This window comes from Ambystoma mexicanum, chromosome 7p (assembly GCF_040938575.1).
Source record: "Ambystoma mexicanum isolate Mex_15411 chromosome 7p, UKY_AmexF1_1, whole genome shotgun sequence".
NCBI classification, from domain to species: Eukaryota; Metazoa; Chordata; class Amphibia; order Caudata; family Ambystomatidae; genus Ambystoma; species Ambystoma mexicanum.
The window spans coordinates 906,650,475-906,669,721 of NC_090939.1; the positions used below are offsets into that span (position 1 = coordinate 906,650,475).

General features: G+C 48.9%; 1 protein-coding gene across 1 annotated transcript in view; it reads left to right on the top strand.

Annotated features, from left to right (window-relative positions):
* PROS1 (protein S) overlaps positions 1-19,247 on the top strand; it is an 858,149-nt gene that overhangs the window by 617,291 nt on the left and 221,611 nt on the right. Inside the window, exon 13 of the mRNA XM_069637200.1 lies at positions 8,118-8,266. Coding sequence (XP_069493301.1) covers positions 8,118-8,266 — 149 coding nt within the window. The remainder of the gene's footprint in view (positions 1-8,117; positions 8,267-19,247) is intronic.

Sequence of the window (19,247 nt, forward strand, 5' to 3'; positions counted from 1 at the left end):
GGGAACAGAGTTAGTCCTAGGCTCGTGGGTGCGGGGAGGGGCCTCTGTCTCACCCAGTCGTAGCCAAGGACCCTCAGGGGGGGGAAGTGGGGATCATCGACCAATCATGGGGTTTACTCACTGTAACAACTTTCAAGTAACAACTTTTTGGGAATGGCTAAACCTACCACCTGACACTACACGGGCAATAACGTAGCACCTCTATACATTTCCATATGGGACCTACTACTCAACAGCCTATCCCGAGTTAAGATAGGTTTTTGAGACGGTTCCCGAGGATGACGCTTATTGTGATATCAGATAACCACAAAACTGGCCTGCGAGCCAGGGTCCATTGAGAGCTTCGTCTACATTCTTCCATGCATGTGATCCCTGGGGCGTGTTAGTTATAATAAACTGCAGTAATTCTTTGCCTCTTGTGTGGACCTGGCGTTCTTGATTAGGACAAGGGGAAGGATTTAGGCCTTCCATGGACTCGCACCGGCAGGCCCCCAGAGTTGCTCGACCAGTCCAGGGGGCCTGCCCCTATAAAGGGAGTTGGAGGTATTGAGGACCCAGGCCCCAGAAGGCCTTGTCGGCAATGCAGAGGGTCTTGCACTGAATCCTTGCAGCCAATGGGAGCCAATGCAGAGATTTCAGGGCTGGAGAGACCCGATCCGTGGGCTTGAGGCCTAAGAAAAAAGTCTTGCAGTCCTGTTCTGGATGAGTTTCAGTGGGCAGAGAGTAGAAGCAGGCATATTTAGATAGAGGCTGTTGCAGTAGTCCAGCCTAGAGAAAACCAGAGCTCTAGAGACAGTGAGCTTCTGGTGGAAGGAGAGGAAAGGAAGAATACCTCTGAGGCGGTGCAGTTGGTAGTTTGACTTCTTAGAGACATCAGAGATGTGAGGAGAAAAGGAGTGTGGAGTCGAAGATGACCCCGAGGTTCTTAGCTTCACAGGTGGGAGCAGGAAGAGGGCCAAGGGAGGCCAGCCAGAGAGTGACAGGAAAGGAGGGTGCAGGTGTGCCGATGAGAAGAATCTGTCTTACTGGCATTAAGGCAGAGATCATTGGTGGCACACCACTCCTGGATTGCAGACAGGCAGTCAGAGATGAGAGAAGGAGAAGGGGTGGCGAACACCACACATAGAGAGTGAGATAGAGGAAAGGAAGACCCCAAGTTGGACATGGGAGGGTTGATCAGAGAGGTACGAGGTCAGCCAGGCCAGGGCCTGATCGGTGATACCCAGGATATCACAGAGACAATCGAGCAGGATGGCATGGTTGACCATGTCAAAGGCAGAAGAGAGATCGAGTAAGATGAGGACAGAGGGGAGATTAGAATCAAGGTTAGAGAGCTGGTCTTCACAGATGTTCCGGAGAGCAGTTTCTGTGCTTCTGGCTGCTCTGAAGCCATACTGATGGTCATGGAGACAATCAACAGATTCAGTGTGAATATTAAGCCGGGAAATGGCCAGCTTTTCCAGGAGTTTGCCCATGGAAGGAGTGATGGAGGTCGGGCGATAGTTAGCCAGGCAGGAGGGGTTGGCCGAGGTTTTCTTAGAGTGCTCCAGGGGGAAGGGAAGACTCCAGTGGCAAAGGAGTGGTTGCAGAAGTCAGCCAGGGCAGGAGCGATGATGTCAATGTGGTCCTTGATGGTTTTGGAAGAACAGGGAAGAACCTGTGTTGACGAGACTTTCATAGATCAGACTTGTCTAGAAACCTCGTCAGGGGAGAACAGTGGAAAGGAAGAGAAAGTGGGAGGAGAGATGCTACAGGGAGCCCAGAGGTAGAGGGAAGAGAAAGGTAGACAGGATGTCCTGGGTTTTAGAGATGAAATGAAAAGCCAGGGCCGTGGAGAGGGCCTGGGAGGGGACAGGAGAGGTAGAGACTGCAGCAGGATTGGCCAGCTCCTTGCAGATTTTAAAGAGTTTGGCTGAGTTGTTTCAGGTGGAGTACTTGTTTGGATTTAGAGGTGGCATGTGGCTGGTAGCTAACAGGAGCGTCCGTGTGGACTAGGGTCCTGGAAGCTAGGTGGGTACAGTCGGTCGTACGGCTTGACCATAGTGGATGGTCAGATGCATGGTGCTGGCGGTTGCTGGGTATACTCGGGTGGGTGGTGTCAGGGGCCTCTAACTTTGATTGAGGTCTGGGTACCTACTGAACATAGTGAAATCATAAGGCACAGTGAGAGCACATCTAGATTTGATTAGCGCCTGTGCGCTTGCTAAACATGGTAAAACAGTGAGTCACTAAGCATGGTAAGACAGTAATTCGCAGAGGGAACACATCTAGATGTACTTGGGGCATAGGCGCATACTAAGCATAGTAAGAGTGAATCACTAAACATTGTAAGACAATAATTTGCAGTGGGAATGTTGGGGGATGTTGTGGGGGGCTCTTTGGTACAATTAGTGTGCAGTGAGCTGAGCCGTTAATGGGGTCGGCTGGTGGGTAGAGGCCAGGTGTACTAATCCACCAGCTATGAGTAGTGAAGGCGATGTATAGTGTAAGGGTAGCTGAGTGATGCTAGGTTGCAAGTATTCTTACTTCAATGTGAGAGAGTTGTGACTTTGGTAGCAACCGCTGGCTTATGCAGGTCGGATAGTCCATGTTGCGGTGCGGGCTGGAGAGGGAGCGAGCGTCAAGCGGAGTGCTCCTCCTTACTCTGACAGGCTTGGACAGGCGCCTTAGGAGATGGGCCTCGGGGGCGATGGGCTGGCTTTCGCCTGCTGGTGTTGTGATTGGCTTTTAGGGGAATTCGGGAGCCAATCATGGCAGGGTGGCTTGAATGCGGAAGGCTGCTCACTGCAATGAAATCATAATGGTCATCTTGGAATTAAATGTAATTCCTAGTAGATTCAGAGTAGGGCGATGGTTGCTGGGCAACATTTGCTCACAGGGCCTCCTAACTGAGGCGCACTTTATCACAATAAAGTAGGTAATGCACAGCAGTTGAAGAATGTGGTGCGTAAATCTTTTCTGTTTTTCTGATCGGGCGTAGGTGGGTCTAATCAGTGAAGCCACAAGGCTTACCTTATTTCTGGTGTGGTCGGCGTGCTGCTCCTGCAGCGATCGGGTGGGGGAGAGGATCTCCGCTCCTCTCCTGGTGCCGTAGTGCCAGGATTGCATGTGTAGACGTGGTTGGGCTCGGACAGGAGCCTTAGGAGATGGGGCTTGGGGGCGATAAGCTGGCTCTCCCCTGCCAGTGTTGATTGGCTTTTAGGGGAATCCGGGAGCCGATCACTCTAGGGTGGCTTGCATGCGGAAGGCTGCTCACTGCAATTAAATCATAGTGGCCATATTAGAATTCAGTTTCCTTCCTAGTAGATTCAGAGTTATGCGATGGTTGCTGGGCAACGGTTGCTCACGGGTCCTTTCAAACTATGAAGTGCACTTTATCTCAATAAAGTAGGTAATGCACAGCAGTTGAATGTGGTGCAGAAATCTTTGCAGTTTTTCTGATCGGGCGTAGGTGGGTCTAATCAGTGAAGCCACAAGGCTTACCTTATTTCTGGTGTGGTCAGCGTGCTGCCCCTGCAGTGATCGGGTGGGGGAGAGGATCTCCGCTCCTCTCCTGGTGCAGCAGAGCTGAGTTGTTCCTACAACCTCAGCGCCCAGCAGACTGATCTTCACACCAGTCACCCAGAGGTCTCGTGTTGGAGTTTGTTTGGCAATGGGGGCCGGGACCCAAGGGAGAGAGTCCTTTTCAAAATTGCATCTAGAGTCAAGCTTTTTTTATATAAGATAAAAACAAGGATATGGTCTCTGTCTTGAAGCATCTTATGCCCTGAAGAAGGCTGGGCCACTTTTTAAACACATGGCTGTGTATGCAACTGTAATTCGAGTTGGCAATTTACATCCAATATCCCATCGAGTCAGGAATTGTCGTTGTGTTGCTTCCACATTGTCAGGACCAATCAAGCATTTGGTGCTTTGTTTGTTTAGACATTAATATGCACTAACAGAGGTCTGCATATCATCATTATTTGGATCCATGAGCTTATATTGAACTATGGCTTCAGGGATATACTATTGATACTCCTGACAATTTAGTGCCAAAGGTGATTTTCCCCAAAAATGTCTCTTGTGTTGTGTTTTAAATTATTTTTCTATAGTTTTGTTTCATGTGGTGGTAGTGCACTGATGTTGGGTTTTTACAGGGAGGTTATTGCATTTTGCAACATGTGTACGAATTTTGTCCAGTAGCTGGACTTTGTGATTCCAACATATTTGTTTTCATGTACTTTTTTATACATGTGTGCTGGTCTGCTTTATAATTATATTACTCAGTAGAATGAACAACATGTGTTCAATTAAATTCGGTATATTTGACACTATCTTGGTGGTTTGAAACCTTTTTACAAGTTGATTATGTTTGCATTAAGAACAAAGTCAATATGCTTTATTCTTCAGCAAATGTGCAGCCATTTCACCCTTCCAGTTCTATCAGCTTTCTTACATGCAATATCAGGGAGGACAGCATAATGTGATACTTTTAGTGAAAGTTTCACACAAGCTGTGAGGCAGGCGAGAACGCTTTCACTATGACTTCCGTCTGCTAATGCGTGTTTCCTAAGAAAGTGGGAGCCTAAAACACACTTACATAATCCAAATGGGAACCACGTCAGAAGCGAGAGCTGTGAAGACTAGCATGGCTCCACCCTAGGCGAAGAGCCTTCATCGCAGTCATGCACAGTAAAGCCTAAAGCCTTGCACAAGCAAAAAAAATAGTTTTTTAAACATGGCATTTTGCAGTATCCCCTCAATATTATAATGCAGTAGTTTGCATGGGGAAAGCATACAATTGTCAATTCCAAACTCCCCCCACAATATAGTAGTGCAATTTTCTCTGTATATTTTCTATTACCGTTTCTTACTGTCCTCCGTTCCTTGTGGTGTATGTATTCTGTGCTTCTTGAGTTTGTTTGTGCAGGATCTGGTTTTAACACGTGATATCATTTCTGTTTTAATTCTGCAATGCCCTATCGTCCATGAGCTTAATGTTTTCTCTCTGTTTGAGCATGAATTGCAGTTTTCCAGGATTTATGTTTCTTGGCTTGGGCCCTATGAGGAAGTGATTGTAGGGTGAAGTGCATTGATCTTCTCTATTTTCATTATGCAATTCACAGAATACCCCCTTTTGGAAGGATGTGATATAAGGATCCTTGTGTTATTCTTTTCCTTGTTCCACAATTACTATTAGTCCACTTTTAAAGTTTATGAACTTCTAAAACTGCTGTCCCAGTTCTTGAGAATGTGCTGTTTACATGTGTGTGTATAGTTACCCTTTTTAGTTGGGCTATTGTCACTTGCGCCACCTATAAACCGAAATTATTGCATTGGAGTACAGATAGGGAGGAATGACATATGAGGAGGCACACAGTCTGTAAGTGTTGTTTGGTTGTGTACACACCCATTGCCTGCTCATGGACATGCTAATCTCTGACCATTCCCATCTCTGCCCCCTCAAAACACCTCTGCATGGGAACTCTTTAAGCTAGCTTTAATCAAGCCTTACCATCAGACTTTGTTTTCAAAGGGCCTGCCAGTGTTTGTTCAAAGCATCTTCTGAGAGTTAATGACTTAATTGGAGTTGTAAACACGCTTATGGTGTACTAAAAAGGTCTTACTGGGCCTGCTTTCAGCCACTCAATTTATAAGGACTGAGTGTACTTCACTGAAGTCCTCTTGAAAACAAATATTGGCAAGGCCAATGAAGTCCTGTTTAAGACAACAGCTTGTGCATGCGTTTTAAGTTGCCATGCACTGCTATTAGTTTCCCAGGTACGCACACCACTTTGCACCTGCTACCAAAAATGGGTAGTTAATACCACTATGGCTGTGCCTCGCAAGTGCCTTTCCCATGCCTACACAAAAGCCCAGAGGCCCAAACTACTGGTATTGCCAATGCTTGTTGTGTTTTTGGTTTAATACGTTTTTTTCCATATTCATAACATTTGACTGGGCTTGAAATATTTGCTGTTTTCATTTTTATTTCATTGAAGAGTTCACCAGTCCATCTAGCCATCAGAGTGGTCAGCCTGACGCTGCTCAGCTACCCTGGCTGGAAGCCTCCACTCTGGAAACCTATTTGGCTCCTTAAAACGTACTTCTACATTATCCATTCAGGATGTGTTCTAATGGATAATTTAGCACAGATCTATGTAACGAATCACTGGAGTTTGTCCCTTCTCCCCAAGGGGGATCTCCACCCCCTGTTAGGCTAGTGAGGAGAGCCCGCTCCGCAACACCCTCCCTACGGGTCTAGGCAAGTGGGGCCTCAACACAAGAGACTCCCCCATTGGGGACAAGGACTCCCATTCCTGTGATTTACTCCCCAAGAAACCGCCCAACCATATCTCTTCAAATACATCCAGTAAAGAAATGTATGCAGAAAATGCCAATATGTATTATTGTCATTAAGAAACTCTCATTACTCCTTTACAAGAAAAATCATCTTTAACTTCGACAAAGAGGAAGGTCTGTTGAGAAGTAAAGAAGACAGAACAAACACATTAAAAGAAATATGAGACAATGCCGGGGAAGTCCCATGGCTATGTAATAAAAGGAAGGGGGGGAGACTGGAGAAACAGAGAAGCCTTCGAGTTATGAAATTGCTTGCCGGCCTACACCTGGACGCGCGGAATCCTGTGACTGAGAGGAAGCAACCTGCAGTGTTTGACGTTGCAGCATCGGGAAACCAGAGAGAGGATAGAATCCAGTGTGTACGTGAGTCATCCTTATCCTGAGAGAGAGTGGTGGCATGACCACAACCGATCCGTGGTGGACCAGAGGTCCCTCGAACGATGCTGATACCACTCTGCTAGATCCAACGCAGAACCGTCCAGCAGACAAGATACCGGAGAACCAGTTTGTGCATCGACATGAAGGAAAAACAGAAGAACCACGAGAGGCCAATCTGACAAAGGGCCCCACCCGAATAGCAAACCCAGTGACGGTATGCCTGAACACAGCAGGTAACATGGAAAACTGGAGACTCCAGAAGGGGACAAAGTCATACTGGAATGCTTATGCTCGTCCCAGTCGAGAGATAAAGCATTGATATTGAGGAAAGTAAAAGAGAATCATTACTAGAACGCTCATACTCGTCCCAGTCGAAATAAAGCATTGACATTGAATGAAGTCATTGAGGATTATTACGGGAGTGCTGCTGCTCATCCCAGTCAAGGAGAAAATCCTGACACACTACAAAATTAGAGAGGAAACAAACCTCAAGACTGGAATGTTCACATTGAGAATCAAACAAGACAAAGAAGGTCTAATGGGAGAAGAGGAATATCATAGAAAAGGAAAGCCTGAACAGAAGGTGGAAATAGAGAATAAGGGCAAAGTCCAAAGAGAAACCAGGGACTTTGAACTATATACCAAGGGCCAGAGAAGCCAAGGAGAGAGTTCAAAATATTGGATAAAGTTACCTTGGGAAAAGAGAAGGATAACTAAAAGTACAATATGTTAAAAGAATAAGAAGACTAGTCACATAATAGAGAAGAATCTGGAGTTGAACAATCCTGTAACAGAACTGTATGAATTGATAAAAACAGTCACCAGGAAACTACTTGAGGATAGTTCACTGAACTGAACTTGGTGAAACAACAGTCTTCAGGAGAAGGCAGTCCTTCTTCTGCTTGTGGCTGTTATAATAGTGGTAGTGTTAGAATAGGTTAGTTTGGACGTTGGACAGATTCTGTTTTGGACTTTCACTGACGACTGACTAACACCTTAGCTAGTTTTGTTAAGTAGGCAAACCCATTAGTATAGAAAAAGGTAGGCATTTATTCTTTGGTTTAAAAAAAGTTTCTGCGAGATGAAAAATGTCTGCATCCTTCTACTGACCCACCACACCTGGTACACGTATAGTTTTACATTAAGGGCATTAAGATGAATAGATAGCTTTTGTATATTATTGTCATTGCATTGCTGAAAACAGATTTTCAGAGATGCAAAGTTTTGAGTTTGCCATGGAAAGTATGGCATCCAAATAAAATGATTTGACAAAATTGATCATTTTCTCAGATGCAGATTTACTCTTTTTATGTTTGTGCAATAGTAAATAGGTGGGCCTGTGGTGTAAAAATCAGTGGTTACCCCAAGTGATGTGGCTGTTTTTATTTCAACAGATAATTCTGCCAATGAAGGAGAGTGGCTAGTAAATGTGACTCTGAATATTCGCTCGTCAACAGACACTGGGGTTTTGTTTGCTTTGGTTAACAGAGAGACTGTGCCTCTTGCATTGTCCATTGAAGAATCTGGTTCATCCAATATACAGGTAATCTTACAAAAACATAACTTTTCAATGCACCGTGTGCTTAGTTTTTAAACAGCCGTTGGCTTGCCTTGTGTTCATAGGTAAAAGCTCTCTGCTGGTTAGCAATGCAATGCAATTTGCCGCTTACCTTAGTACTTTGTTGCGTTGGCTGGTTTTTACAAGGGGCAAGAATATCATGGAATAAGTGTACGCAGGCAAACCTTTTATTATATGGAAGCCAATCTGTCTACCCCATTCCTTGCATTTCCACGTTTATGCATACCTAAGTCCTTTTTGTTGTGAGGTCTGAATGTGCTCAAAGCAGCTCAAATAGATATTAGGAATCTGGCAGAAGTGTGTGTTTTTTCTCATTTTTTTCTTTTTCTTTTAGGTTTTGTTTTTAAGTAAACATACGTCATGACATGTTTTTTTTTTTAATAACACATTTTATTAAATTTCAACTCAAAACAGATGTGAGTACATGGAAACGAAGTTATGCATAGTATACATTGAATGAGCAACACGAAATCCCACTCAAACCACCCTCCACCCCTTTGGCCTAGAACCGCAATATGCTTGTTTTGCCCCTGATTATCTGAACTTTCCCCCAGGCAACCCTGTGCGTTGTATACCTGTCTTTCCAATGACATACAGACCTCCACATCTGAGACCCATTTACTATATTGGGGTCTTTTGGGTTTCCCCCATTGCATAGCGATATTTTGCTTTACTAGGATAATAGCGGTTGACAAAAATTCCCTTTTTATAGTGGTTGAAGGAATTTTCTCCCCATATCCCCAACAGTGTTAGGTTGGGTTCCAGCGGTATGTCCATCCACAATATTCTCGCCAGTTTGTGAAATGTCTTGGGCCAAAACCCAACAATCTCGGGACATTCCCATGATATATGAAAAAACATCCCTTCCGTGCTGCCACATCACAGGCATTGGGGTGGATTGCCCTGCTGCATCTAAAAAGCAGTGTATGAAAGTAGTACGTCTGGTGGAGGACCTTAAGTTGGAACAGTCGGAATCTGGTTGAGATTTTTACTTATCGTGGGAACTTTAGAGCTTCCATCCATTCCTCAGGTTCTATGGAGCCAACATCTGTTTCCAACTTGGCCCTGAGGTTGGATAATTTGTGTTATGAATTATGTAATAACCTGATACAGTATGGAAGTAACTTTTGTGGGAATCCGTTTCCAGGGGCGAACATGCAGGGATCTCTTGCCGGTCTCCAATCTGAGCGCAAAGGGCATGGGCAACCTGGATATAGTCGTAGAGCCCGTTTTTTCGTTGGAGATGTAAAAATGGGACAAGGATGCCTTTTATCAATCATGTCCCCTAGTGAGGTGAAGCCAAACCGGAAATATGTCAATCTTGTTAATTTCAGTCCGCTGTTTATTGAGCCACAGTCGTTGTGTGAGCGTCAGCTTATTTGCCCAGGCTACGAGTCACATTCTTTCAAATCCCGCTGGTGTGTAGTGTCACACTTGGAAGGGTGGTCGCCCCCCTTGCCCTGTATAGAACCTGCAGTGGCGCTATCCCATCCATCCAAGCCCGTTCAGCCTTAATATGAGGCAGACAGGCCTCTCCATGTTGCCAGTCATTCACAAATATGAGTTGGCTTGCCCATTAGTAATGTTGCATGTTAGGGAGCCCCAACCCCCACCCCCTCCCATACTAAGCTCTGTAGTTGTAGTGTAGTGAGTGCAATTCTTGGTTGTGCCCCCCCCCCCCTCCTCCCCCATCACCCCCCAGACGTTCCCTGAGAATACTGTTGTTTATTGCGAATTCCAGTCTGGGGATCCCTTGAAGGGCATTCTGAAGAATGTACGTGTACTTAGGTAGGGTCAGTATTTTGAATAGGGCAGGCTTTCCCTTAAGTGTTACCGGCAGCATCTTCCAGTGCTTAACATCTTGTATAAATTTGCCTGTAATGGGATGCAGGTTATGGGGTTGGAAGTGCAAGTGATCCGCACCAAATATTTGTAGCTGTTCCTCGAGATATGGAAAGTGAAGTCGGGAAGGAGTGCCATCTCCTCCCCCCTGAATCGGGAAGAATAGGGATTTTTGCCAGTTTACTTTGAGTCTGCTGACCGCTTCATAATCCTGTAGCCTTCTGGTCACGGCTGGTGAGGATTGTGTCTGATTCCCCAAGTATATCAAAAGGTTGTCCCCATAAAGTGAAACCCTATCTTCATGACTATCAGCCCAACGGAATCCGCACCAAGTTGGATCCTCCGGAAGCTGAACCGCAAGCAGCTCGATCGCCAGCATGAACAGAACGTGGGAGAGGGGCTACCCTGCCTAGTCCCGCGTTCCAAGAGGAAAGACCTCAAAACCACCCCATTCACTCTGACCACAATCATAAGAGATGCATAGAGGAGTTTCACAGAGTTAAAAAAGTACGACCAAAGCCCATGATTGACATTATTGCCCATAAAGGTCTTCACAGAACTGAAGCAAAGGCTTTTTCAAACTCTATTCAAAGGAGTGCAAGTGGACCCTGTATGTTTGTCAACCGGTTAATCGGTAAGCGTAGCCGTATGATGCTCATGGATTTTTCAGGTAAGAAGCCACACTGATTTGGGTACACTAGTGATGGTACCACTTTCAGTAATCAGTCAGGACTTTCGCAAGTATTTTAGCCTCCCTGTTAATGATGGAGATGGGCTTTTAAGAGCACACAGGTTGGGGGTTTTGGCTGCCTTGGGACTAACTACAATTTTCGCCAGGTGAAGGTCAAAAGGCAGAAGGCCATGCTCTTTACTATGGAGAAGCAGCTTAAGGATGTGCAAGTAGGGCTTGTCGCCCAGCTTTTTCCACACCTCTTGGAATCCATTGGGGCCTGGGTATTTCCCAGCAATCGCCGTTGTCACCTCTTCCTCTGGGATCATGTCCTCAAGACCAAGGCTTTGTTCAGCTGAAAGTTGTTGAAGAGTGATACCACTTAAGACATTGGAAGTCACAATCTGTTGTATACTGCGCAGGACTCGAAATAAATTCTCATAGAAATCCGCGAATGCCTCTGCAATGTTTCTGTCCCCAGAGATCACTCTACCCCGCTCGTCTGCCACCTCCCTGACATACATGTTCCCCTCATCCCTCCTCTCGAGCCATGCAAGCATCTTTCCAGCCTTATCTCCACTCTCATAAATACAACATTTTTTGTCCCGGTGTACCCGATTTGCATTATCCAATGCAACATTATGAAGCATCACTCTCGCTGTGAGGAGTGCTCTGTGCGCCATGGGGGAACAAGAACCAAGGAATGTCTCCTTGCATCACTCAACCTGTGTCGCTGGGTCAGCTACGTTTTGCAGATAGATCTTAAGAGTGTCCAGTGATTATAACAAAAAAAAAACAGAGGGATTTTTTTAACGAACCCAAAACAGCAACAAAAAAACTTTTTTTTTTTTAACCTCTTTTGTTTGTAGTGCCAAGGACGAAATAGCTCGTCATTTTTGGCATTCTGTTTTCTGCGATCCCTGCTAAGCAGGGATCGCACAAAACTGAAATCCAACCCCCGGGCTATTTGAGGAGAAGGTTCCTCCTCACGGCCCGGGGGTTGGATTCCTGTGAGATTCACGTCCGCACGCATAATCCGTGCAGACGTGAAACTGAAAGTAATTTTTACCAGGGCAGCCATTTCGGCCATTTCGGCTGCCGCAGTGAAAATGAAAGGTGAGTTTCCACCTTTATCTCCCTCGATCTGCAGCTCTATTGTGCTGTTCAGATCGAGGGATGTGTCTCTGGAAAGGGGAGACTCTCCCCTTTCCAACAACACCTTTTTGAAGCATTGCTGGGCGCAGATTGCTCGATCAGTGCCCAGCAATGTCCACTAGACCACCAGGGATCTGTTTGTAAAGTGGGGGGGAGAGCAGCCCTCTCCCCCCACAGCCCCCAAAGGATGGGGCAACATGTATTGGACCCCCTGGGGGCAGATGGGTCACCATCTCCCCCTAGGGAGGGGGACAAAATAAATAAAAAAAGATAAATAAATCCAGGTGGACCCACCAGACAACCAGGCTTTTTTATTTATGAAAGGGGGGGGGCACTTCATGAGCCCTCCCTGGGGGCAGATTTCTGCCCCTACGAAGGGGCATCTACCCCCAGGGAGGGCTACATGAGAGGCCCCCCATCCATTTGGGGTGGGGGGAGAGGGCCTCCAGAAAGGCCCCCCAAAGCATGCAGCTTCTGATTTGGGCCCCCCTGGGGGCAGGCCGGTGCCCATCTGCCCCTAGGGAAGGGCCCCAACCAAAAAACAAAAAATAATTATAAGCATTTCGTTTTGGAGTGGGGGGGTTTGGGGCCACTAGACCACCAGGATTCTTTTTTGTTATGAAAAGGAGGTGGCCCTCTCCCCCCCCACCCCAAGTGGATGGGGGGCACCTCATGTAGCCCTCCCTGGGGCAGATTTCTGTCCCTCTCTGCCCCCAGGGAGGGCTACATGAGATGCCCCCATCCATTTGGGGTGGTGGGGAGAGGGCCACCAGAAATCCTGGTACCTGCCCCCCCAAAGCATGGGGCAGTATGTTTTGCCCACCCTAGGGGCAGATGAGCACAGTAATGTGGCTATCTGCCTGTAGGGTAGGGGCAACAAAAAAAAAATACAAAAAATCTATCTTGTTGGTGGTGGGCACCCTAAACCACCAGCGACTTACATAATGCAAAGGGGGGTGGCCCTCTCCCCCCACCCCAAATGGATGGGATGCTCTCATGTAGCCCTCCTTGGGGACAGATCTGCCCCTAGGAAGGGGCAAATGTGTTTTTACTGGGGGTGAGGATCAGTAGACCACCACGGATAGCTTGAAAGGGGGGCCGTGATCAGAGAGTAGTAGTTATGATTTGTTTTTCCAGGAGTGACCATGGGTACCAAATGTTTTTTGTTTCATTTGCAGCTTTTTCTACGCAAGCAGCTGCAACTTTATGTGAGTACTGTTTTTTATTATTCTACGGTTGGGGCCCATTGTCAGTAGGGTGGTTGGGACTGGGGCTGGATTGTTGATGGTGTAGGCCGGAGTGGCTTTCTGGGGAGTTATTTCGGTGGGCTGGGATACAATTGCAGGGGCAGGCCACAAATTGTCCCCCATGCCAGTGTAACATTGGTGTTTCCCTGGTCGCGGCTGTCTCCCATGTGGGTTGACCATCCGCAAGCCCAGGCTGAACCTCTTGCTGTGCTGCGTTACAGATGTCACCTCCGGGGAGGAATGGGGATCCTGCGGGGCTCCCTGGGACTGCCACTGCACTTGGGGATGGTCAACCCACATGGGAGACTGGTGCCCAAGGCCAGGTATGTGATCCCCAACCATCCTGGTATTCTGGCTGGCCTGCGTTACAGCTTCTCCCTCTGGGAAAGGACGGGGAATGTCCCGGGCCTCCCGGGAACCACAGCTGGGCTTGGGGACGTTCAACCCACATGGAAGTTAGCCGGCCCAAGGCCGGGGACATGACCCCCTACCCACCCCAGAGCTCTGGCTGGGCTGGGTTACAACATTTTGCTTCGGGGAGGTAGTGGCACACTGTCGGGACTTGTTGCTGTAGAAAAGCTGTAACACAAGCCAGCAAGAACTCCAGGACAGTTGGAGCTGTGGCTGGGCTGTGTTGCAGCCTTTCACTCCAGGGAAGAATGGGGACCCTGCCGGGACTGCCACTAGCTTGGGGGCGGTCGACCCACATGGGACAGCCACCCAAGGCCAGGGACTTCACCCCCTACTATCCTGGAGGTCTGGCTGGCCTGCTTTGCAGCTTCTCCCTCTGGGAAAGGTTGGGGTCCCTGCCGGGGCTTCCTGGGGCTGCCAGTGCACTTGCGGATGGCCAACCCACATGGGAGACAGCCGCCCAAGGACATGGACATCACCCCGACCATTCTGGAGGTCTGGCTGGGATGTGTTACAGAATTTACCTTCTGGAAGGGATGGGGGCCCTGCCGGGGCATCCTGGAAACACTGCTGGGCTTGGGGACGGTCAAACCACATGGGAGACAACCGGCCAGGGCCAGGGGCATCACCCACGACCAACCTGGAGCGCTGGCTGGGCTGCATTACAGAATTTCCCTCGGGGGAGGGAAGGGGACCATGCCGGGGCTCCCTGTAGCTGCCGCTGTGCTTGGGGACGGTACACCCACATGGCAAACAGATGCCCATGTAGGTGTGCCATCCCCAAGCACAGTGGCAGCTCCAGGGAGCCCGGCAGGGTGCTCTTCCCTCCCCAGAGGGAAATTCTGTAACGCAAGCCAGAGCTCCAGGATTTGAATGGTGACATACCGAAATCACCAAAACAGGCCTTGGCACTGGGGCAGGGGGACACCCCATGGCAGTTAAGGGGTTAAAGTTTACATGGAGGGTGGCGTAAGGGGACAAAATTGGTGGAGAGTGGATTGGGGTGGGCTTCAACTAATAGGGAAATGGGGGCTTTTGCTGTTTTGGGTTCGTTAAAATCCCTCTCTGTAATTGTTTGCGATAAAATCACATAGAACTGATTTTACGTTGCGCTGAGATTAGAGAAATCAGTTCTTTCCCAAAGCATTACAGGGCTATCTACTGACCCATCATTGAGTTAAAAAGGCTGTTCAGATTTATCCATGATGCTCTCCACTACTCCTGAGAAACAGATATAGTAGGTATTAAGACGCTACTCAGTCTTAGGTTTGGGTCTATTGCCTCGAAGCACAAGAATCAGCAGCGAGTGGTCCAAAATCCCTCTTGGTAGGAAACATGCAGAGTCCAGCTTGTGTGCCTCCCGACAAGGGCCAAACCTTTTTTTAAATTCTGGACAAGGACATGTGACCTCCAGAGGGGAATAAAAAACCCTTTTCATGTGCATGCACCGCCGCTAGTCATTACAGAGGTCTAATGCGGAGGTGAAGGTAAATAGCTTGGTTGGTGTATACAGGTTACTACGTCGGAGATGAGTCCAGGCCCATAGTGAGTAAATAACCTCATTAAAGTCCTCCCACCCCTATATCCCAGTTCCCAGCTTGATGAGATATCAGTATGTTTTGTAAGAGGTTAACAAGGTCCATTGAGAGGGGAGGGGATGAGCGAATGTGTAGATACCCATGACGCCCACGTTGTCACCCTTGATCAGAACAAATCTCCCACCAGGTTCCCGCTGTACTGAGAAGACCCTAAAGGGTAGACGCTTATGTATAAGAATCAGGACGCAATGGGAGCCCCTAGAGAAACCAGCATCTACTGTGGTTTTGAAGTTGGTCTGCTTAAAGAAGTGGCAGTCTGACCATATCAGGCGAGTTTTATTTGAGGAGTTTTATTACCAACCCACTTTTAATCGGGTTATCCAGGCTGTTCACATTCCATGTTATAAACTTTATAGTCATGGGTGTGTGCTTAGTGCCCATTTAAGTGTGCAGTGCAAGTTTAGTGGGGTACAAGGGCTTAGAGATGTCCCTTGTATGACCCGACCTCAGCTGGTATGTAGTGCAGTGGAAAAGTGGCTCAAAAGTATACTCCCAATTACCCCAATACTCCCTCCCCCCAACTCCACTCACCCCATACTTCGTCCCAACAGAAGCTTCCTTTGCCCAAAACCTGTAACCAAGTAGTCACAAAGCCTTCATGAACTAACAGAGCGAGAAGAGAAAGAAGACCACCAAAAGAAAGAAATATAGGGGGGAGCTTGTCAATCAGCCAATACGATATACTCCCCCATCCCAACCTCACATTTAAGGAGTTCCATTTAGCAGAAAAGATCAATATGCGGTACCTGCCCAGTACCAGAGAAGTGTCATCCTGCAGACCAGAATGTCAGTGCCTGCTTTTCAGGTTCAGCCAAAGCTGCAGTGTTGGGTCATGAAGGTAACAACAGAGGTATACTGTCCCTGTTCCTTGCGGGGAAGACACCCTCCTTTCACCCTCCCAGGCACCTTTCCAGCATGTATCTCCAGCCAAGCCCAGGCTTCTCTGGGATCCGAGAAGAATCGCATTGTCCCTTTTGAGGTAAATCTTGAGTTGAGCAGGGAAAATCAAGGTGTATTTTATTCCAAGTGCCTGGAGTTTTTTCTTGACTGAGTCAAATGCTTGGCGAGCCCTCTGCACTTACCTGATGTAATCTGGGAAAAAAGCGATTTTGTTTCCATTGAAAGTGATCGGACCTGCAACAGGGCATCCTGGTCTCGATAGTTGAGAAATTTAGCAACAATCGTTTGCAGCGCAGCCCCTGGGACGGGCGGTCCATAGGGCATCCGATGTGCCCTCTCCACCGAGAGAAAGTTGAAGAATTTCTTGGGTTTCATAAGGTCTACCAGCCACTTTTCCAGAAAGAGTTCCATTCTGGGGCCTTCAGTTTTCCTTGGGAGTCCCAGTATAGGAATTTTACTACTTCAGGTGCATCCCTCGCCTTCCTTGCCTAGCTCCTCAAGCGTTTTTAATCTTCGTCATGTCTGCTAGATGCTCTTGCGAGGTGTGGAGTATATCCTCAGTCTGATGTGCTTCTCTGCATTGACCATCCTTTCGGGTAACTTGTGTAGATCGTGTTGGAGAAGGAAAACATTGGAACTGAGCCCATCCAGCTTCCCCTCCATAGAATTCCTGGAGTCTGAGATAGCCGCCATCAAGTCTGCGAGGCAGAGAGACTCAGGTGATGTAACTTTGTCTTGAGGAGGAGTAAGTGGTATGGTGGCTCTTTTGGGGCTAGGGCCAGTCATAGTGTATTGGTTGATTTTGCTCTGTGCTCCTGCTTTTTTGGGTTTATCTTTAGTCATGTTTGAGGTCGATTTGAGGTTAGGCGAACAGGCAGGAGTGAAGAAGTGTCCAGTACCAGTCAGCTCAAGTCTGGTGTAGAGTCCCAGGTCCGGTGTGGTATGGCAATGCATCCTCCAAGGAACGTATAAAGAAAGAGGTGTTTCTCCAGCATGGGGTCTGGCATGGATTCACATGCTCATGAATATTCCCCGTCGTCAGGCTGGGAATCCTCGGTAAAGAAAAAACCAGTATCAGTTTCGTTTCTGATCTGTCTTTCGTAGTAATAACCAATCACTGGTCTCTGCGTCATACTGACCACAGCCAATGACTGCCCTCTACCTAAGCACCGCCTCTGGCAGCCATCTTCAGATTTTTACCGCACGTTCATGTGTTGGGATCCTCGTGCTATTGCTCTCGAGCGTTAGTGCTATTTTTTCACGTTTTTTCTCAAAAAACTTCTTGTTTTCGGTCAAAAGAGCATCAAGCTCCACCGACTCTCCATCCGATCAACGGGGACCCGTGTCGGATTCGTCTGCGCCCCTCAAGGGTGAAGATTTCGTCGAGCTACGCCTTTGGAGGACTCCAGAAGTTTCTCAGGCCCGGACATGGCCCAGGAGAAGGGATGCTCGACGCCCGGAAAGCTGTTCAGGGTCTGCCCTGGATGCCAGCTGCAGAACGTCTTTAAGGAGGACGAACACTCCTTTTGTCTCTACTGCTTACATGAGGACAAGACGCACGTGGAGAAGGACTGTGCGTTTTGCGGCAACATAACGGGGCCCCTGATCGCCCGTCGGATCCCCCTCTGCCAGCGCCGCGAGACAGCTCGGCGGCCATTTTGTTGGCTATACGGTCCTTATGCTCAGAGATAAGGACGAGACTACCGTTGCCGGCGGAACCTCTCCCGTCGGGGGACCCAGAACCGGGACCTTCTGGTGTTCCCCCTACCAAGAAAAGAAGGATCCACCCTCCGCCTCCTTTTCAGCCGTCGCGCCCCTTCCAGCCCTCCTCCCCGTCCACCCGAGGGGATGATACGGGGACTGACACGGCAGCGACGGGTACGGACGACGAGGTATACGACGAGGATGTACCGTCGTCACCTCCCACCAGGGCTTCTCCGCCCGACGAGATTGGATCGTTCCACTCCATGATCACCAGGGCATCCGAGCTTTTCCAACTCTGCCCTGAGGAGAAGAAGAAGGAAGGTTTCCTTTATCAGCGGCGCGAGGCCAAGAGGAAGACGGTCCTCTCAGTGCCTCTATTGGACGACATTTGGGATGAGGGCCTCACCCTCCTCAAGAACCCTTCCACGACGCCAGCTAGAAGGGACCGGTACGAGAAGAAGTACCGGGTCCCGGACACGGCCCCCCTGTGCCTCCGGGCACAGCCTACCCCGGACTCCGTCGTCTCCGCGGCGGCCAGGAAAAAAGCGGGGGGGGGGTGCGGCCTCCACATCGACTTCCCCACCGGACGGCGAGGGAAAGAAATTGGACGCTATGGGACGCAGAGTCATCTCGTCTGCGGCGACGACGATTAAAGCGGCCAACGCCTTGGCTACGACAGGGAGCTCTGGTACAAACTGGCTCCCCTACTGGACTTCTTGCCGGACGACAAGAGGGCAGAGGCCCTGGAGATCCTGCAGGAAGGTGAGGTGGCTTTGGACCACGCCATTACCGTTGCGACGGACATCGCCGACACCGGGTTCCGCCAGTTGGGCAACGGCGTTTGCCTTAGGCGGCGTGGATGGCTCAAGGCTACGGACTTCCGTCAAGACGTTCAGGCCAGAGTCCTGGACATGCCCTTCGATGGGAACAACCTGTTTGGGAAAACAGTGGACGATTCCCTTCAGGCCATTAAAGCGGACACCGAGATGGCCCGGGCCCTTGGAGTTCTGCAACAACGACGGACGCCCTTTCGGAGCAGCGGAGGCAAGGGCGCCTCCAAAAGTTCAGGCGGCGGTTTCTCCACCTACCGTCAAGCGGCCCGCTCGTCGGCTCAGGAGGCCTACAGAGGACGAGGCAAGTCTGGCGGACCCCGCCGTCGTCGCCAAGGAGGTCAAGGCGGCAAAGCCTCGTCGAAGCAGGATTGAACCGACCGTGGGGTCGGGCCCCCACCGAAGCACCCCGGTGGGAGGCCGGCTGGCGAGATTCATCAGCGTGTGGGAGTCCATCTCCACCGACCGTTGGGTGCTGGACGCCTTGGCCCGGGGCCACGCGCTCAAATTTCAAAGAAGGTGTCCGCGCGTCCCCCCCGTGGCCAGGAAAGAACTTCACGTCCCTCAACTTCTCCTGGAGGTAAAGGC